We start from the raw sequence: 19,026 nt of genomic DNA on the forward strand, positions 1-19,026 counted from the left end.
GGCTGCCTGGGAGGCTCCAAGAGCAGGGTTGGCAGCAGAGTCCCTCCTTCACTTTAGAGGGTGCTTTTGGGGTGCTGGGGCTCTAGGGGTCATCCCCAGGCCTCTGCTCCAGCCTGGCTGCTCACGGAGGCCCTCTGTCCCCACTTCCAGAGGCACCTCAACACCCTGTCTTTTCGCTGCTCGCTGGCGGACTTCCAGATCGAAAAGAAGATAGGCCGAGGACAGTTCAGCGAGGTGTACAAGGCCACCTGCCTGCTGGACAGGAAGACGGTGGCTCTGAAGAAGGTGCAGGTGAGCTGACGACCCATGGGGTCAAAGCTGCATCTCGGGAGGCGGTCTCTGCATCTGGACGGGGTGCCCAGGCTAGTCCCTTCTCTCCCCTCCTCTGTGAACGAGGGAAACAGCACCCAACTCATTGGGTTACAGAGAGAACCAGGTGGACTCCTGTTGATGAAAGTTCACTGTGAACTGCAAAGGAAAAGAAAAGCGAGCATGCATTGAGCGCCTGCTGTGTACTGGGTCATGCAAGGAGCACATGGAGCCTCTCAACAGTCCCGTGGGTGGGGATTGTCATTTCATCTCTCAGATGAGGAAAATCTCATAACCCCCCAGGGCCCCAGGGTGAGTCGTAGGGGAGCTGAGGTTCATACCGTGTCCACCCATCCTTGCGCCTGCGGTTGCTCCACAGTTCTGGGCCTCCTGCCTTCTGCGTCCCTCCTAAATGGAGGAAGTAGGTCAAGCGGCAAAGTCACGACAGGAGCCATGTCCATGAGAGCCGCTGGGCCCGTCTGAACACAGCTTCGCTGGAGGAAATGGCTTTAAATCCTCCAGCAAAGCTTCTCAAGCCCCTTGATTTGCTTACTTGTCCTTAAAGAACAAGATTGAGAGCCTAGGCAGAGGAGGCCCGGGAGAGAGAATGGCATCGGGGAAATGGGGAGAGAACACCAGCAGCTTCAGGGCGCTGGAGGAGTAGCGGGGTCCTCTGTCCAAAAAAGGACCAGTTTCTGTCTTGATTTTGTTTTTGTTTTTTTTTTTTTTGAGACAGAGTCTCAGTCTGTCACCCAGGCTGGAGTGCAGTGGTGTGATCAGCTCACTGCAACCTCTGCCTCCCAGGTTCAAGCAATTCCCCTGCCTAGGTCTCTTGAGTAGCTGGGAGTACAGGCATGCACCACCACACCCAGCTAATTTTTATATTTTTAGTAGAGACGGGGTTTCACCATGTTGGCCAGACTGGTCTTGAACTCCTGACCTCAAGTGATCCACCCACCTCAGCCTCTCTGGGATTACAGGTGTGAGCCACTGTGCCCGGCCCTCTCTCTCCATCTTCTGGGGAGGGGCTCACCTGGGCTCTCTGTCTTGGTTCTTTAGTGCCACGATGGGTTTTGTGGTGGGACAGTGCTGGGGGGACCCCCAGTGAGCAAGCCCTACAGGGGCTGGGGGCGCAGGGGGGTCACGGAGTCCCTCGGTGAGGCGGTGGGAGAGCCGGGACTGGAAAGCAGACCCCGTGGCCCCCTTTGGGACACTGGACACAGATTGTAACCACTCTATTTCTCTTTTTCCTCTCACCCAAGATCTTTGAGATGATGGACGCCAAGGCGAGGCAGGACTGCGTCAAGGAGATCGGCCTCTTGAAGGTGAGAGCCCTGGGCCAAGCGGGAGCCTTGCCTCCTCGGGAGGTTCTGGGGCCCTGGCTGGGCCACATCATGTCCATCACAGCCCTTGGGTGCCAGGAATCCGCAGCCCCTGCTAAGTTAACAGACGATAGCTTTCTAGGGGCAGCGGCTGGTGAGTTTTCTCCTGGCCAGGCAGGAGCGGCCCCTGTCTCATCACTCTGCCCAGCCATCGGGGTCGCTGCCTACAGACTTTCCTCCTTGCTGCACGCCCCTCCTGCTTGTACATGGCAGTACCCGGCATAGAAGTCCGGCAGCCCTGACCCTGCCTCGCAGTGGCCTATGGACCAGGCTTGGCCAGGGGAGGAGTTCAGTGTGGGGGCCACATCCAGACTGCAGCTTGTCTGGCTCTGCCTCTGTCTCCATGTCTGTCTCCCTCTTTTTCTCTTTCTCATCCTCTTTCCATCTCTCCTCTCAGCCTTTTTCTTTGGTTTTGTTGTTGTTGTTGGTTTGTTTTTTTTTTTTTAGAGGCAAAGTCTGTTGCCTGGACTGTAGTGCAGTGGCGTGATCATAGCTCACTGCAGCCTCAAACTCCTGGGCTCAAGCAATCCTCCCGCCTCAGTTTCCCAAGTAGCTGGGACCACAGGCACATGCCACCACACCTGATTTTTATTTTTTATTTTATTTCTTTTTTTTTTTTTTGAGACGGAGTTTTGCTCTTGTTGCCCAGGCTGGAGTGCAGTGGCACAATCTCTGCTCACTGCAATCCCCACCTTCTTGGTTCAAGCAGTTCTCCTGTCTCAGTCTCCTGGGATTACAGGCACCCACCACCACACCCAGCTAATTTTCATATTTTTAGTAGAGACAGGGTTTCACCATGTTGGCCAGCCTGGTCTCGACCTCCTGACCTCAGGTGATCCATCCACCTCAGCCTCCCAAAGTGCTGGGATTACAGGCGTGAGCTACCACGCCTGGCTAAATGTTTAATTTTTTGTAGAGACGAGGTCTCATTATATTGCCCAGGCTGGTCTCAAACTCCTGAGGCCTCAAGCAATCCTCTCATCTCAGCCTCCCAAAGTGCTGGCATTACAGGCGGGAGCCACCGCGCCCAGCCCCCCATATTGGAAAAAGAGAAACATATTGGATTTGCTCGGCAGTTTCCAACAAAGTGGGACTGCTGGTGGCAGGGATGCCCGCCGAAGCCACAGCTGCAGAATTTCAGATTAGCAGTTTATTCTGCCACACCCTGTCCTGTGTTCTCAGGCCTTGGTCCTGCCCTTGGGGACTTCCAGGCTGGTGGGGAAGCAGGTGGGGAGCAGATGGTGACCTTCTAGGGTGATGCAGATTGACTGGTGGGCCAGGAGCCCCGGGGAAACCCGCTTCCTGGGCAGGCCTCACAGAGGCCAGGGCACCATCCCAGAATCTGGAAGGCCGAAGTGAGCCTTCTTCCAGGCACCGCAGCAGCGTGGATTATAGGAGGTTGGGGAGACAGAAGGCTGGACATGGCAGCAGGGCCAGATACACACTCAGAACAAAAGGGGAGACCCTGAAGTGGCTGCAAGTCGGGGGGCCATGGCTGGGTGTGAGTTGTGAGTGCCTGCTCTGGTGGCCCCTGGCCACAGTGGGTGATGGAGTCAAGGCTGGAGGCAGGAGGTGTCCTTACCACTAACTATTATAGGTCAAAAAATATCCCTCGAAAACATTGTTTAAATGTTTAAGTAATGGTCAGCTTGCTGCCACTTACCCAGCCCTGAGGAATGTTTGTCGTGATCACCCACTGCCCCCTCCCCACCTCATGTGCCCTTCTCCCCGAGTGAAGGAACCCACAGGTGAGCATGCTGAGCACAGCCTGGTCTGGTCCCTGGTCACACAGATGTGCCACCGCAGCCCCTGCCTTGCAGGAGCCTGAGCCTGGCGTAAGCCCACCTGGCTGCGGAGGGGATTCGGCCCCTTCTCCAGGGCTGCCGTGCAGCCAAGGGCGCCAAGCCTGGGTTTCAGAGGACACACCCCTCGCTCACTAGCTGTGTGGTTGTGGGCCAGCCATGGGCCTCTCAGGACCTCACTTTCCTCACCTGTAAAGGGGGCGTGATGACAACAGGGACGCTGGAGGAGTCAGTGAGGAAACATGTCTAACGAGCTCAGGGCAGCGCTGGTGTGTGGTACGCTCACTGCCCAAGGCCACCCAGTCGTCCTGGTTGCCACTTCTGCCCGCCAATGCCAGCCGCCTTCCAGAACACAGGTCCCACTCCACAGGTAGCCCATGGGAAGTCAACAGGATGTGCCAGGGCACGAGGTGCTTCCTACAAAACAAAAGGAAACGTGGTTCTTGGAGGGGTGACTGTTGACATATCATATCATTCATGCCAAGAACCCAAACCCAAAACCTCTCAAGTGCAGGGGCTGGTGGGGTCAGCAGCTGCCAAGCGTGGGACAAGAAGGTGGGTCCTGTTGGAATGCAGGCGTGTGTTCATTCATTCTGTGCAATTTCTGAGCACCACTGAATGCTGGACACCAGGATGCATCCCAGGGGGAAGACAGATCATAGACAGACACTCTGTGTTACATCCGAGAGGGCCTGGAGCTTGGGAGCAGAGCCCCTGATGGCAGAGATTCAAAGGACAGGGACCCTTACTCTCAGCTCTCCCTCCCTTCCCTCTGGCCACCACCACAGCCAGACAAAGCCCAACCACGTTGTGTCTGCAGCACCTTCCCTGTCCCTGGCCCAAGTGTGTCCCCTTCCAGACCCACCTGGGCCCACCAAGAGGCCACAGGCTGTGAAGTGGACACTCCATATGGACCAGGTTCTAGACTCAGCTCGGCCCCTGCTTGCTGTGGACCCGTGGCTGATCCCTTCCCCTCTCTGGACCTTGGGGATTTAGCCCAATGGACATCTGGAGTCCATTTCTGCCTGTGCCTCTGTAGACTGCCTGGGCATTTAAGGGAGCTCTTCCTTAACCCCTTGCCCTCAGACGTGCAGGGAAACGGTGAAGGAAACTCCCTCCTACCCTCCCCAGGAACCAGCGCCTCCTTGATGGGGCTTTGCTTCCTACCCAACCCCTCTCATTTCTCCGTTGTTGGAGAAACTGTCATGCCTGGACTGCTGATGACCTGGGCAGTTTTTGGGGAGTCCTCCCTGAGAGGGTGTGAGATTTCCTGGTGACATAATGAGGTGAAGTTCAATAGGAGGGTGAAGGAGCAGGGTGTTCCCATTTATCCTAGTAGCAGTTTGCCCACGCCGTAGGTCGTGTCTTAGAGATTTGAAGGCACTTTCAACTTGCCATTCACTTGCGTTGACACTTTCTTTGGTAACTGAAAAACATGTCTATGGAGCGTAATGTGTGCTGAGGGCAGCGATGTGATGGCCAGTGTTCGCGCAGGATGGCCTTCTCAACACAAAATCTGGGCAAGAGGATTTTCCTTTTTCTTTTTTTTTTTTTTTTTTGATACAGGGTCTTGCTCTGTCACCCAGGCTGGAGTGCAGTGGCGCGATCTTGGCTCACTACAACCTCTGAGTAGCTGGAATAACAGGTGTGCACCACCACACCCGGCTAATTTTTGTATTTTTGTAGAGACGGGGTTTCGCCATGTTGGCCAGGCTGGTCTTGAACACCTGACCTCAGGCGATCCACCCACCTCGACCTCCTAAAGTGCTGGGATTACAGACATGAGCCACCACGTCTGGCCCACCTTCTTTTTTAAATTTCCATTTTTATTTTAGATTCAGAGGGTACACATGCATGTTTGTTGCAAGAGTATATTGTGTGATGCTGAGATTTGGGCTTCTGATCCCGTCATGCAGATAGTGAACATCGTACCCAGTAGGAAGTTTTTCAGCCCTTGCCCCACTCCCGCCCCCTCTTGTAGAGCCCAGTGTGTCTACTGTTTTCATCTTTATGTCTGTGTGTACCCAGGATTTAGCTCCCACTTATAAAAGTGAGAACATGCAGTATAGATGTGTTTCTGTTAATTCTCTTAAGATAATGGCCTCCTGCTGCATCCATGTTGCTGCAAAGGACATGACTTTTATTCTTTTTTGTGGCTGCATAATATTCCATGGTATACATGTACCACATTTTTTTATCCAGCCCACCATTTCTGGGCACCTAGATGGATTCGGTGTCTTTGCTATTGTGAATAGTGCTGTCATGAACATACAAACCCATGTGTCTTTTTGGTAGAACCATTTATATTCCTTTGGGTATATACCCAGTAATGGAATTGCTGGGTCAAATGGTAGTTCTATTTTTAGTTCTTTGAGAAATTTCCAGACTTTGTTCCACGGTGTCTGAACAAATTTACATTCCTACCAACAGTATATAAGTGTTCCCTTTTCTTCGCAGCCTCACCAACATCTGTTATTTTTTGACTTTGTAATAATTGCCATTCTGACTGGTGTGAAATGGTATCTCATTGTAATTTTTTTTTTTTTTTGAGACTGGGTCACACCCTATCATCTAAGCTGGAGTACAGTGGTGTGATCACAGCTCACTGCAGCATCAACCTCCCAGGATCAAGTGATCTTCCCACCTTAACCTCCCAAGTAGCTTGGGCTACAGGCCTGTACCACGAAGCCCAGCTAATTTTTTTTTGTAGTGACAAGGTCTCACTCTGTTGCCCAGGCTGTTCTCAAACTCCTGAGCTCAAGCAGTCCTCCCGCTTCAGCCTCATGAAGTGCTGGCATTATAGGCATGAGCCCCTGCACCCAGCCTATTGTGGTTTTGATTTACATTTCTCTGATGATTAGTGATGTTGGGCATTTTTTTCCTGTTTGTTAGTTGCATGTAAGTCTTCTTTTGAAGAATCACTGTTCATGTCCTCTAACTACTTTTTATTTTATTTTTATTTATTTTTTATTTTGAGACAGAGTCTTGCTCTGCTACCCAGGCTGGAGTGCAGTGGCACGATCTTGGCTCACTGCAACCACCGTCTCCTGGGTTCAAGCGATTCTCCCGTCTCAGCCTCCTGAGTAGCTGGGATTACAGGCACCTGCCATCATGCTTGGCTAATTTTTGTATTTTAGTAGAGAGAGAGTTTCACCATGTTGGCCAGGCTGGTCTTGAACTCCTGACTTCAGGTGATCCGCCCACCTTGGCCTCCCAAAGTGCTAGGATTACAGGCATGAGCCACCGCGCCCAGCCTATTTACTTATTTTTTTTTTATTTTTATGTTTTTTAGACAGAATCTCGCTCTGTCACCCAAACTGGAGTGCAGTGGCACAATCTCAGCTCACTGCAACCTCCGCCTCCCAGGTTCAAGCGATTCTCCTGCCTCAACCTCTCGAGTAGCTGTGACTACAGGCACCTGCCACCATGCCTGGCTAATTTTTGTATTTTTAGTAGAAATAGGGTTTTGCCATGTTGGCCAGGCTGGTCTCGAACTCCTGATCTCAAGTGATCCACCCACCTTCGCCTCCCAAAGTGCTGGGATTACAGGCGTGAGCCACCATGCCCAGCCTCTGCTCACTTTTTAATGTTTTTTTTTTTTTTCTTATTGATTTAAGTTCCTTATAGATTCTGGATATTAGTCTTTTGTCAGATGCATAGTTTATGAATGTTTTCTCCCATTCTGTCAATTGTCTGTTTACTCTGTTGATCATTTCTTTTGCCATGCAGAAGCTCTTTCATTTAATTATGTCCCACTTGTCAGTTTTTGGTTTTGTTGCAATGGTTTTTAAGGATTTGGTCATAAATTCTTGTCAAGGCTAATGCTGAGAAAGGTATTTCCTAGGTTTTCTTCTAGGATTTTTATAGTTTGAGGTCTTACAGTTAAGTCTTTAATCAATCTTGAGCTACTTTTTACACATGGTGAAAGGTAGGGGTTCCGTTTCATTCTTCTGCATATAGCTAGCCAGTTAATTGAGTAGGGAGTCCTTTCCCCATTGCTTATTTTTGTCAACTTTGTTGAAGATCAGGTGGTTGTAGGTGTGCTGCTTTATTTCTGGGTTCTGTATTCTGTTCCATTGGTCTATGTATCTATTTTTGTACCAGTACCATGCTGTTTTGGTTACCGTAGCCTTGTAGTATAGTTTGAAGTCCAGTAATGTGATGCTTCCAGGTTTGTTCTTTTTGCTTAGTATTGCTTTGTGTGCTGCCTTCTGAAGTCCAGTCACCCTGTGTAAATTACCTACATTTGTTACTGACCAAGGTGCTTCCACAGGGGAGCCTGCTGCTGAGATGGCAACAGGGCTTCCTCCCAGCCACCCCTGGGAACCAGGGTTGAATGTGCCACACCTGCGTCCTGAGCTGTGCAGGTTGCCTGCCTGGTTCCTCGGAGTGGTGTCTGGATGTTCACTGAGCCACAGTGCTGCTGGCTGAGGGGCAGGCAGGGGCCAGCACCTTGGTCCAGAACAGGGGCTTGAGGACTTGGACAGGCAGTGGGCGCCATAGCAGAGAGGGATCAGTCTCTGGGGGGACCTGGTGAGAGGATGGACACATGGGGAGGAACTGGGGCCAGTGGCTGAGACTGCTCTGGCCCCCAGGGCCCACACATGGGGGGCTGACTTGGGGAATGAATGAATGAATAGGGGCTTGCATGGCTCTGTAACATCTGCCCAGGCTCTCCTCATTTTAGAATCCATGGATGGGCACAGTGCATCCTTCTCCCAGCCACTTCCAGGCCTTTTGGGAAATATGCTCACTATCGGCCTCTGGTGGTCGGCTGGTGTCTGGACTAGGCTGACCACACCCACACCAGGGCAGGATATTCGAGTCCCCTCTGCTTTCCCAGATCCTGGAGTCACTTCGATATAAACAGTCAGCTTTGTTATGAACAGATGCCAGGGGCTCCTCTTAGCCTGGAGGGCCTGACTTCCAGCCAGGGGGGCACCGTTCTGTCCAGCTCCATGCTCCACTTCAGCAAACATGCAGGCTGTGGTGTGAAGGACAGAGGCAGGGTCTCAGCATGAGCAAATGAGCCAGGCGGCTCTCATGCCTCCAGGGATTTTTTTTCAAGATTTCACTAGGGCCAGGCATGGTGGCATGCAGCCGTAGTCCCAGCTGCTCAGGAGGGTGAGGTGGGAGGATCGCTTGAACCTAGAAGTTCAGTTTCAGCCAGGGCAACATAGTGAGATCCTATCTCTACAAAAAATATTTTTTTAAAAAAATGATTTCACAAGAGATAGGTCAGGGATTGAGAAAGAGTGGGAAGGATGAAGGGAGGAGATGATCCTTCTGAGGAGCACCTGCAGGCTGGCCGTGTCTGGGCACAGGGACAGAGAGGTGGGGCCCAATGCCGCCCTCAGGGTCTGGGTGGTGAGGAGGAGGGGGAGGGTCTTTTCCACAAGTCCATGCTTAGTCTCACGTAGCTCTGTGCAGCTGCCCTGTTACACATTTCAAGAGTATTGACCCGTGTCATCTTCACAACTATGCTTCAAAACATTATGCCAGTTTTACAGATGCGGAATCTGAGACTTGGGGATGCAAAGTGGCTTTCCCAGTGTCACCCAGGCCTTCCTGACTCCCCAGCACAGGCCTTTCTTTCCCTGGGACCCACTTCTCTAGCAAATGCCAGGGCCTCAGTGACCGGGTGCCAGCAGGGTGCCAGTGGCAGACAGACACTGGGTCTGTCCCATCTTCACTGGTGCCCCCTCCCATCTTTCTCTCCTCATGCAGCAACTGAACCACCCAAATATCATCAAGTATTTGGACTCGTTTATTGAAGACAACGAGCTGAACATTGTGCTGGAGTTGGCTGATGCAGGGGACCTCTCGCAGATGATCAAGGTGAGCGCCTGGCGGGGTGGGGGTGCTGGGGGCTGCGCAGATCTGGAGCCAAAGGTGGCAGTCGGCCTTCAGCCCAGTCCCACAATGCTCTGCCCTTAGCCAGAGGCGGCCGCCCAGGGACGCTGGGCCCCCCTGAGGATGCCCACAGGCCTCAGCTGCAGTCTGGTGAGGGCCTCTCAGGGTCCGTCCCCAGCTGCTGTTGCTGGAGGCCTCTTTCTTTCCATTGGCCTCAGGGAAGCTCAGCTCAAAAGAGCCCATGTGCAAAAGCAAGGCGAAGGTGATGCCAAGACAGGATGGTGGCTGGGAGGGGGCCAGCCATGGGCAGAAGGAACCCCTCTGGCCGCCCCCAGTGCCCCAGCCTACCACAGGCACATGAGCCACTTCTCCTGCCTCATGGAAGGAGCAGGGGCAGCACCCCGTTTGGTCAGACCCCAGCTCTTGGGAAAGCGTCTTGTAGATCCACTATCTCATTTTAAAGAAGGGGAAAACTGAGCCCAGAGAGGTTAAGAGACTTGCCTGAGGATACCCAGCATTGTGGGGACAGAGCCATGCCTGTGGCCCAGGTCTCTTTTCCTGGTCTGGGACCCTTCGGTGGACATGGTCCCAAGATGCTCTCCCCAGCCCTAGAGGGGGAACTTCATTTCCATTTTATGGCCGACACCCAGGCCTGGGGTCTTAAAGAGATTGAGTGACCGTTCGACTCACATGGGCAGGCTCAGCACCAGGACTGGCTCATGCTCCGCACCCCTACATACATCTCCACCTGCCTCATCCCACCACCCAGGGCACAGGGCGGGGTCCACCATGAGTCTGGTGTCCAGGACCACTGCAGCTTCAGTGAAACAGCAGCACCTCCTGCCAGCCTCCACCCAGCCCAGTATGCTCACACGTCCCTCACCAAGCCCCCGCTGTCCTCAGATAGCAAAGCTCAGAAAGGTCTAGTCTCCTGCCCAAGGCAGCTCAGCCTCTAGGTGGAGGCCCCCAGGCCTGCCTGACCCCCACGCCCAAACCCTCAGCCCCTACTCCACTGCTCCTTAGTGGAGGTCCTCACGTCCCTACTGGCTTGGACCTCTGTCCCCAGGGCCCTGCTGTGGCCCCATCACCTCTCTCCCCTGGATGCAGCCTGCCTGCTCCCAAGTGAGGCTGGGCCCTGCTCAAGCCCTCACCCTGCTCACAGCCGCACTTGGAAACGGGGCTGGATGTGGGTTCTCTGTCTTTCCCATCAGGCACTGGGGATTGAGCAATTGCTCGGTGCTCTTCTGAAATTTGGCTCCTAGGAATACAGGCGTCACTGGGAAGTGGCATTACTTGAGCTGTTATCACCTGCTCTTACATTTCCGTTGACATATTAATGCCTTTGCAGGGATGTTAATCTGCACACAGATCCCTGGTGGGAACAGATGTGCTAGATCATGTCTTAGCTCTTCCTCTCCCCCGCCCTCGCTTTACTTGTTTCTCCTTCACACGTTCCCTTGCTGAACATACAAGCATCGTGCATCCACTGTGTGCCAGCCCTCATGCCAAGAACTAGGGATGCCGCCAGCATGGCTACTGCCCTCAGGGATCCCAGATTCTAACAGGAAAACAGACCCTCAAATGAGTAGTTAGGAGCCAGTGTGAACAAGCCATGTGCAGGGCCCGTGGGAGTCAGGGAAGGCTTCCTGGAGGAGGTGACACTGAGCTGGGCCATTAGGGGAGTTGGGCTGTCCAGAAGCAGAAACGGTCCAGCAAGGATGGGAAAGGGAAGGGACCTGAGATGGAGACCACCGGATCACGCAGGGACTGTTGCTCCAGGCTCGGGATCCAGGACCAGGCCCTAAGGTCAGAGAAGCTTCCTAAGATTCATGGCAGTGAACAAACATGGTCAGCTCTGTATTCTAGAAGAAAGACTGGAGACCGGGTGGAAGGAGAGGTGAGGGCAGGGACGGAGGAGGAGCAGGAGGTGAAGGAGAGGCCTCTCCCTGCTGCCACATGGGAACTCAGCCCGTGGAGAGGACACCTCACCCTCTCAGCCCCAGTGGAGCCCAGACACTGCGGCCTCTCAGTCCATGGAGTGAGGGTGCAGTCAGACAGGCAGATGGGGGGCTGGGGCTGGGCAAATCCCTCTTCCCTGAACCTCAGTTTCCACCCCGTCCCCAGGAACCTCTTTGAGGGAGCATTGCGGGAAACCCAGGCCAGGTGCAGTCTCCCTCAGCTGAGAGAGAAGAGGAGACATGGGGGCATTCTATCCAGCATCCCTCCTCTATGCCAGGCCTGGGATGGGGTGTCTCCTTCCCCCTGCACCCCTTCCTTGGCTTCCCCAGAGCCAACACTGGCTCAGGGTTCAAGTCAGTCATGAACCCAGCAGGATTGAGTCTAGGATAGATGTGGCCTCAGTTTCTGAGCAGCCACCTGGCCCCCCACGCCTCAGGTCCTTCCTCCTCACCTGGCATGGTGCTGCCTCCCACAGTCCCTCCCCCCCCCCCCCCCCCCCCGCTGTCCCTGCCTGCTCCCATTCCCTCCAGCCCGGCTCAGGGGCCCTCACCTGCAGAGCTGGCTCAGTGCAGCCACCAGCAGGGGAGGCCTGGCAGTGCTGAGACCCACCAGAGTAAGACACATCCCCTGGATGACCTCTGGCGGGTCCCTGTGCCTCAGTTTTCTCATCTGTAACATACCAGCACAGTGCCTGGGGCTTGGTGGGAGCTTGGTTCCCCTGGTTCTGCCTGCTCTCAGGCCACCTCTGGGTTTCCAGAGGAACAGGGGACACCCCGTGGTCGCCCCACTGGCCTCAGAGGCTGTCAGGCAGCAGGGCTTGTGTCCCAAGAGCCTGCAGCCTCAAGGGCTGAGCCGCAACATCACAGCCACGGTGCCCGAGTTATTTACGAGGAAGAGTGAATCTAGGAGCTGCCGTAGCCCCAGAACCCACCAGAGACTCTGCGCCTCCCCACTAAATGTCAGACAGAGCTTATAGGACGTGACATTTAGAAAATCACCACTCTCGGCCACGCGCATCCCTGCTTAAATGCTGTAATGAGGATTCACTCACATCACAGCATGAATAACATCCCGGCCTGGCCCACCACAGGCCTGGAGGTGGCCTAGGGGTGGGGTCTGTGCTGAGACCTGGGACGGCTCACCCGAGAGGGCCTCCCAGAATTGCACCTCAGAAGAGCCTCGAGGGGATTTACGGCGAGGCCAGGGGCTCCCCACTGCGACTGTCCCACCGTGGGAAGCACCCAGACCTGGGTCCCAGCTGGGTGCTGGGTGACCTTGGGCATGTTCCCTCTGAGCTCAGTCTCCCATATCAATGGTTACTGGTGTTATTAGAAGTGGGCCAAGGGGGCCAGGCGTGGTGGCTCATGCCTATAATTCCAGCACTTTGGAAGGCTGAGGCAGGCAGATCACCTGAGGTCAGGAGTTCGAGACCAGCCTGGCCAACATGGTGAAACCCCGTCTCTACTAAAAATACAAAAAATAGCTGGGCGTGGTGGCGCACACCTGTAATCCCAGCTACTCAGGAGACTGAGGCAGGAGAATTGCTTGAACCCGGGAGGTGGAGGTTGCAGTGAGCCGAGATCACGCCACTGCACTCCAGCCTGGGCGACAGAGGGAGACTCCATCTCAAAAAAAAAAAAGAAGTGGGCTAAGGACTTGGGCTTTCTAGGTGGGAGGCCTGGGGCTGAGCTGTGTTTCTGCCTTTTTCTGCGTGGCCCTCAGTTTCGTTTCCCCGTCTGTAAGATGGGCCTAGCCCTCCCTCTTCCGCCCGGCATGGTGGCCACACCCTGCAGGTGGTCCGAAAGTGCCGGCCCAGGTCCTTTCCTCCACCCACACCCCTTCCCAGGCCAGTGTGTCCTGGTCAGTTCCCAGCTTCCCAGCACCAGAGCAGCTGCCCTGAGCAGCAGGCCCACAGCGCCGCCTCTGCCTGCTTTGGGGAAAGGTGGTTGCTTTGAAGCAAAAAGCCCCTGAACAAAAAGCTGGTATGCAGGTAGCTGGTGAAGAAGTCCTGCCCCACAGGCATGGACCTGGCACCTGAGAGCCACCCCCGTCTCGAGCTGAGCCGTGGCTGTCACGTGCTCTGGGCCTGCCCTCTCCAGGACCTTCTGTTACTTACAGCTCACTCAGTGCGGCCGGGGGCCTTTACTTTTTGTTTTCTTCCTGGAGCACTAAATACGTTTTCCCAGGCAGTGAAGCAGACTGATGCCCGTTGGAACTGGGGTTCCGTTTGAGTGCGCCAAGCCCATTTCCTCAAGGTTCTCGCCGCGTTTGTTAAGAATTCCAGTGCACTGAGGTCTGCTGGTTCCAAGGAGATGGTGGCAGCTGTGATTTAACCACCACGTGTGTCCTGGGTGCCACCCTCCTGGGCCAGGCTGGGGCTGGGGACAGGGAGAATCCACACCCATTTCAGTCCTGCAAGGAGTGCCCTGTCGGGGGTGTGTCCAGGAGGTTCTGGAAAAATGCAGTTGAGGGCCACTTTCAGCGTGTTTGAGCTGGATGTCCATGCAGCAAAGCCATCCGGACACGCCAGGCCTGTCTGGCCCTCACGGAGCTTGCTGGGTGGGGACAGGGTGGCCGCGGAGAACCATTCAGGCAGAAGTAGAGGCGTGGACACAGCACTCTTGGTTCTGGGCTTATTGTTTGCTCAGTGGCTCAATCCCCTCCCCGCCCCGCCACCAGGCACCAGTTACCCACTGGGGAAAGGACAGAGGCAGTGCCCTGTGGCCACCTGCCTCCAAGCCCGCTCACCTGGGCCTATCCCTCTGCTTGTCTCCCCTGCTGCAGTACTTTAAGAAGCAGAAGCGGCTCATCCCAGAGAGGACAGTGTGGAAGTACTTTGTGCAGCTGTGCAGCGCCGTGGAACACATGCATTCACGCCGGGTGATGCACCGAGGTACGTGCCACCCGCCAGGAGCCCCCCGGAGCCACCCGGAGCCCAAGTGCCCCTGGAGCCCAGGAAGACACTTCCTCATGGCTCCTCCAGGGTCCTCAGGGTCAGCCCCTTGAGGAAGTTGGACCTCTCTGTGTTCCCCAGGCAGGGGGGCTGTCCAGCAGCCGCACACACAGGCGCCCGGGTCAGGGTCCTCCCCGAGGTGGAAAGTGACATGAGCCCCGGGGGGCAGGGGCCCCGCTTGGCACACCACTTCCAGTTCCCCACAGCAGCCTGGGAGGGATGTCAGGGGAAGCCTCGCGCAGAGGGGACTTTCATGGGGACTTTGCCGTCTCAGCGGGCTGGGCTGAGAAGGGGAGGCACCTGAGAGGGGTGTTTCCACAGTTGACATCACTCCGAGTTGTGAGAAAGGAGCCTGCTGGGTACCCGGCAGGGCACGGGGTCCTTTACGTGGGCTGCTTCATGGACACCTCCATTCCTTCACTCTACCTGTATCTCTCGGTGTTGCTGTATTCGAGGCCCCACCATCGCCGGCGGGTACGGCACTGGGTGCCCCACTGAGCACTTTGTTCATTCATTACACAGATTTTCCCTGAGGGCCTCCTGTTCGCAAGGCACTGTTCTAGGCATGGAGGATACAGCTCTAGAGCAGGAAACAGGAGCACAAAAACCCCTGCTCTCTTAAGCCTCACAGCAGCTCTGTGAAGTTGGTGGAGGGAGACCCATTTTACATATGAAGAAACTGAGGCTCAGAAATGGTCAATTTCCCAAGGTCCCACAGCCAGAGCCAGGACAGGGCCTTGCCCTGAGGGAGCAGGACCTGGCTAGGCCTCACCTCACCTAGAGCTCCCCCTTCCTCTCATCCTACCCCACCTACCCCAAGCCTCCTACCCCACACCAATCTCCTTCTCCTCGCCCTGCAGACATCAAGCCTGCCAACGTGTTCATCACAGCCACGGGCGTCGTGAAGCTCGGTGACCTTGGTCTGGGCCGCTTCTTCAGCTCTGAGACCACCGCAGCCCACTCCCTAGGTAAGGGGGACCTGTCTGTGCCCCAGCAGCCCCCAGCGGTCCTGGTGACCATGCAGGGAAACGCAAACATTCTCCGCACGTGTGTTTGGTCAGTTAGTGCAGGAAGATGCCTTTTTTAAGCCCCAGAGTTTTCTCATCTGTTCAGAATAGTGACCCAGAAGGGAGTCAGCTGTGGCCAGAGGAGCCCAGCTGGGGCTTCCCACACCCTCTGATCACCTCCCGGCCCTTGCAGGAGAAGCTGACTGAGCCGGTTGCTTGGAGCCGGGGGCGTGTCTGTGGCACAGAGCAGTCATCCCCCCACTGCTGTGAGTGTCCCATTCACGGGCAGCACCCTGGGCCCATCCCTCCTAGGGGGTGGACATTTGCACTGTTCCTAGTTTTTGGCTTTTAAACCGGCGGTTTTGAGGCTGTGGGGACCAGGTGCCTGCCAGGGAGGAGGTGACATTGTAGCTGGACCATAAAGGGTGACCAGATGCTGTTGGGACAGGGAAGGGGAGGGAGCAGTGTTCCAGGAAGGAGTGGGTGAGCCTCGGTGTGCGGCTGAGCTTGGCTTCGCCACAGACCAGGGTCCTTGCAGGAGCGGCATGAAAGGCGGGCAGGGCCTTGAACTGTGAGCTCAGTGGGCTGGACACCACCCTATGGGTCGGGGGGTGCTGAAGGGCTGGACTCGGGAAGAGACTTGGTCAGATACGTGTTTGGGGGACAGGTGAAGCAATGGCAAGCTTCAGTATCCACACACTGGGTATGTAACCAAATGTGAAACTTGGAATGCTGTACGATGGGGGATTTTTCATTTAGTGAGAACACAGGAACCAAGAAAGCCCCCGCTTCCCCACCAGTGGAACACAGGAGCAGGGTCTCCTGTGCGTTACTACAAGGCTGTCTGGGTTTCACCACGCCCATCTGTGGGAACATTTCCCAGAGGCCCATGGAGTGGGCGAGGGCCCTTGCTTTCTCAGGGCTAGTTCCTGGCTCTTTGAGGCGTGTTTGCAGAGGGAGGTGCCCCCAGGCCCACCCCCTGTGTGCTGCGCCCACCAGCATCCGCTTCCCCAGGAGGGAGCTGGGCCCCAGGAGCTGCCCGCCGCCTCCTTGAACACTGCCCCATTCCAGCTCATTTCCGTCCCACTCATGGCTCAAGCCAGGACGTCTCCTCTCCCCAGACCCCCGAGTGCCTGCAGCAAGCGGGGTGTGAGAGAGAGCAGCATTGTCTGGGCAGAGGCACTTTCTGGAAGTCACAGTGTCCTGTGGAAAGTGTCACTGTTCACACAGGTTCCAGAGAGACTCTCAGCGCGTCGCACACACTTAGGAGAAATGTACGAGCCTAGAGACCAGCGGCTCCCAGTAACTGATGGAGCCAGCGGGGGTGCCGGGGAGGGGGTTGTTTTGAAACTCTCGTCCCCACCTGGCCAGGCCTCAGGAGCTCTTCCTTTAGCTCCAAAGGGAAGATGTGTCAGGACCCACCCCCCAGGGAGTATGGGATGCTCCACTCATGCCCCTGACAGCCTCAAGCATCCAGCGATCCTTCCCTTTAGCAGAGGAAGAATCAGAAATCCAGGCACTCGAGAGATTTTTCCGAGGTCACATGGCAGCAGGCCTCTCCTTCCAGAACCCACGCTGCTTCCAGGAAACGAGGGCTGCGGGCCTCGGCGGATACTGTTGGAGTTCCCCTTTGGGGACCCGGGCCACTGACTCTCCGTTGCTGGAAGGAAGCCTTGTCTTTCCTTGTCCCCTCAAACATTTACTTCCCTTTTGAAAAACCAAGTGTTTCTGGTCAGTTTGGGACTATCTGCCTGTGTGGTTGAAGGGCTTCGAAAAGACCGGGAAATTCAAGGGAAGCTGTCGATGAGAAGAGTTAAAACCGCTGCCTCCTGTCCCCTGTCAGTCAGCACCGAGCCTGTCTCTGTCCCACTGCAGAAAAAAGACTGCGGCGCTCCGTCAGAGCCGGTTAGGATCGCATCATTAGGAATGGGCAGAGATGCGTCTCATCCGACAGTATGATTTTATTGACTTGGACTGGTGCACTTATTATATTAATGAGAAGGAATTGGAACTTGGGAGAAGGCCGCCCTCATAAGCCGGGCTCTTCCCGAGCCCTCCGAGCACCGACCAGGCCACATGATGGGTGGAAGGAGCCCTCCTGGGGCCCGTCCCCACTCCGGGCTGTGTGCCCGGCATCCAGGAGAGATGCCCAATGAACTGAGGCCTGCACGGAGCTGAGCAAGTCCCTGCCAGCAGGACAAGCTCCCAGAACCAAGGGCCTGCACCCACCAGGTTCTAGGATGGTGACAGTGCCGAGCCAAAGCCCAGGACCTGTATCTCCAAGACCCAGGGGAAAGACCCCTTCCACCAAGAGGTTTTGCAAACAGCTGACTAAGTCTTGCACACACGTTTGGTTGGGCAAGAGATTGAACTAATTACCACTGCATCGGGACTCAGGAGGGGCACAGGGCCAGGGACACTTCACACCCTGTGCGTGGGGATGAATTATGCATCTGCCGCATCTCATGTGCACCTACTATGTGGGGATGCTGTGGTGGCAGCCACGTTGCCCCGGCAACCACCTCCTCTCCTAAGGCTGCTGACCCAAGAGCTGGGCTTATATAAATCTGGTCTCCTCCCACTTCCCCCCTCCCTGGGCCCCCTCCCCGCCTCTGTATTTGCTAACACGAGGCTGGCATGAAAGGGCATTAGTCAGTGCCATGGTCGGGCTGACAGGTGCGGTACCCAGCGGTGGCAGAGCGGCTGCCTCGGTGTCAGAAATAGGAGCCGTAATTAGAGCGCGGAACAGAATGAGCGTCAGACGAATTACCAGGCAGCAGATCATATTTGTCAGGAAGGATTGCATACATAAAAATTAAGTGACAGTACACGCCGGCGTAATGCAGGAAAAATGAAAGATTTGCCTATACACAGCTCACAAGCTACAAGCAAGTGTCTCGCTCCGAGCAACGGCAGCAGCTGCAAGACAAATCACGGGGCTGGGAGAGCGGGCGGGCAAGCCTGGCTCCTCGGCTGTAGTGACAGGGCAGTCTCGGTGACAGGCAGCCACGGGTGACAGGGCGGGAATGGAGGCTGGTCACACCCAGGCCCGTGCAGGGCCCGTGCTGCCTCTTGGGGGCTGGGGGAGCAAGTCTAGTTGGGGGTGAACCCATCAGGTACTCGAGGTCAGGGCCCTGCTGGGCCTCCCAGGGCTTAGCCTGGCCCTGAGGCGCAAACACCTTCCTTCTCCTTCCTTGAGCAAACTGCCTGGCCCTGGGCTGTGTGCCGGGGATATGCGATTCTGCAGCTTTCGAGGGGACAGACACAGTCCATGCCAGGTGGCATGGTGAGGGGACAGGTGGGACTGCCTCTTGGGGCCCACTGTGGGCAGGCAGGGCAGGCGTGGGGCTCCGTGATTCTAAACAGAGCCCCAGGGAGCCCAGGGTGGCCGGGAGCCCAGACTGGCCCCACCCCTCCCAGAGCCGCCCTCACTTCATTACTCTGTAGCCACTGAACTCACTGAAAAGATGAGTTAAAGACGGAGAAAAAAGAGTTCAAAAAACATTTTGCTTTTTCGTTGGCCGGGCATGGTGGCTCTCGCCTGTGATCTCAGCACTTTGGGAGGCTGAGGCAGGCAGATCACTTGAGGTCAGGAGTTTGAGACCAGCCTGGCCAATATGGTGAAACCTCATCTCTACTAAAAATAGCAAAAAAATTAGCCGGGCGTGGTGGTGCACACCTGTAATCCCAGCTACTCAGGAGGCTGAGGCAGGAGAATTGCTTGAACCCGGCAGGCGAAGGTTGCGGTGAGCCGAGGTGGC

At 55.5% G+C, this 19,026-nt stretch overlaps 1 protein-coding gene across 6 annotated transcripts in view; it reads left to right on the forward strand.

Annotated features, from left to right (window-relative positions):
* NEK6 (NIMA related kinase 6) overlaps positions 1–19,026 on the forward strand; it is a 105,032-nt gene that overhangs the window by 55,714 nt on the left and 30,292 nt on the right. For all 6 annotated transcript variants that reach the window (XM_063714424.1, XM_063714425.1, XM_063714426.1 and 3 more), the window contains exons 3-7: positions 151–291; positions 1,572–1,634; positions 9,221–9,331; positions 14,090–14,198; positions 15,119–15,226. In XM_063714424.1, coding sequence (XP_063570494.1) covers positions 151–291; positions 1,572–1,634; positions 9,221–9,331; positions 14,090–14,198; positions 15,119–15,226 — 532 coding nt within the window. The remainder of the gene's footprint in view (positions 1–150; positions 292–1,571; positions 1,635–9,220; positions 9,332–14,089; positions 14,199–15,118; positions 15,227–19,026) is intronic.

The sequence above is a fragment of the Pongo abelii genome, chromosome 13, assembly GCF_028885655.2.
Source record: "Pongo abelii isolate AG06213 chromosome 13, NHGRI_mPonAbe1-v2.0_pri, whole genome shotgun sequence".
Lineage (NCBI taxonomy): Eukaryota > Metazoa > Chordata > Mammalia > Primates > Hominidae > Pongo > Pongo abelii.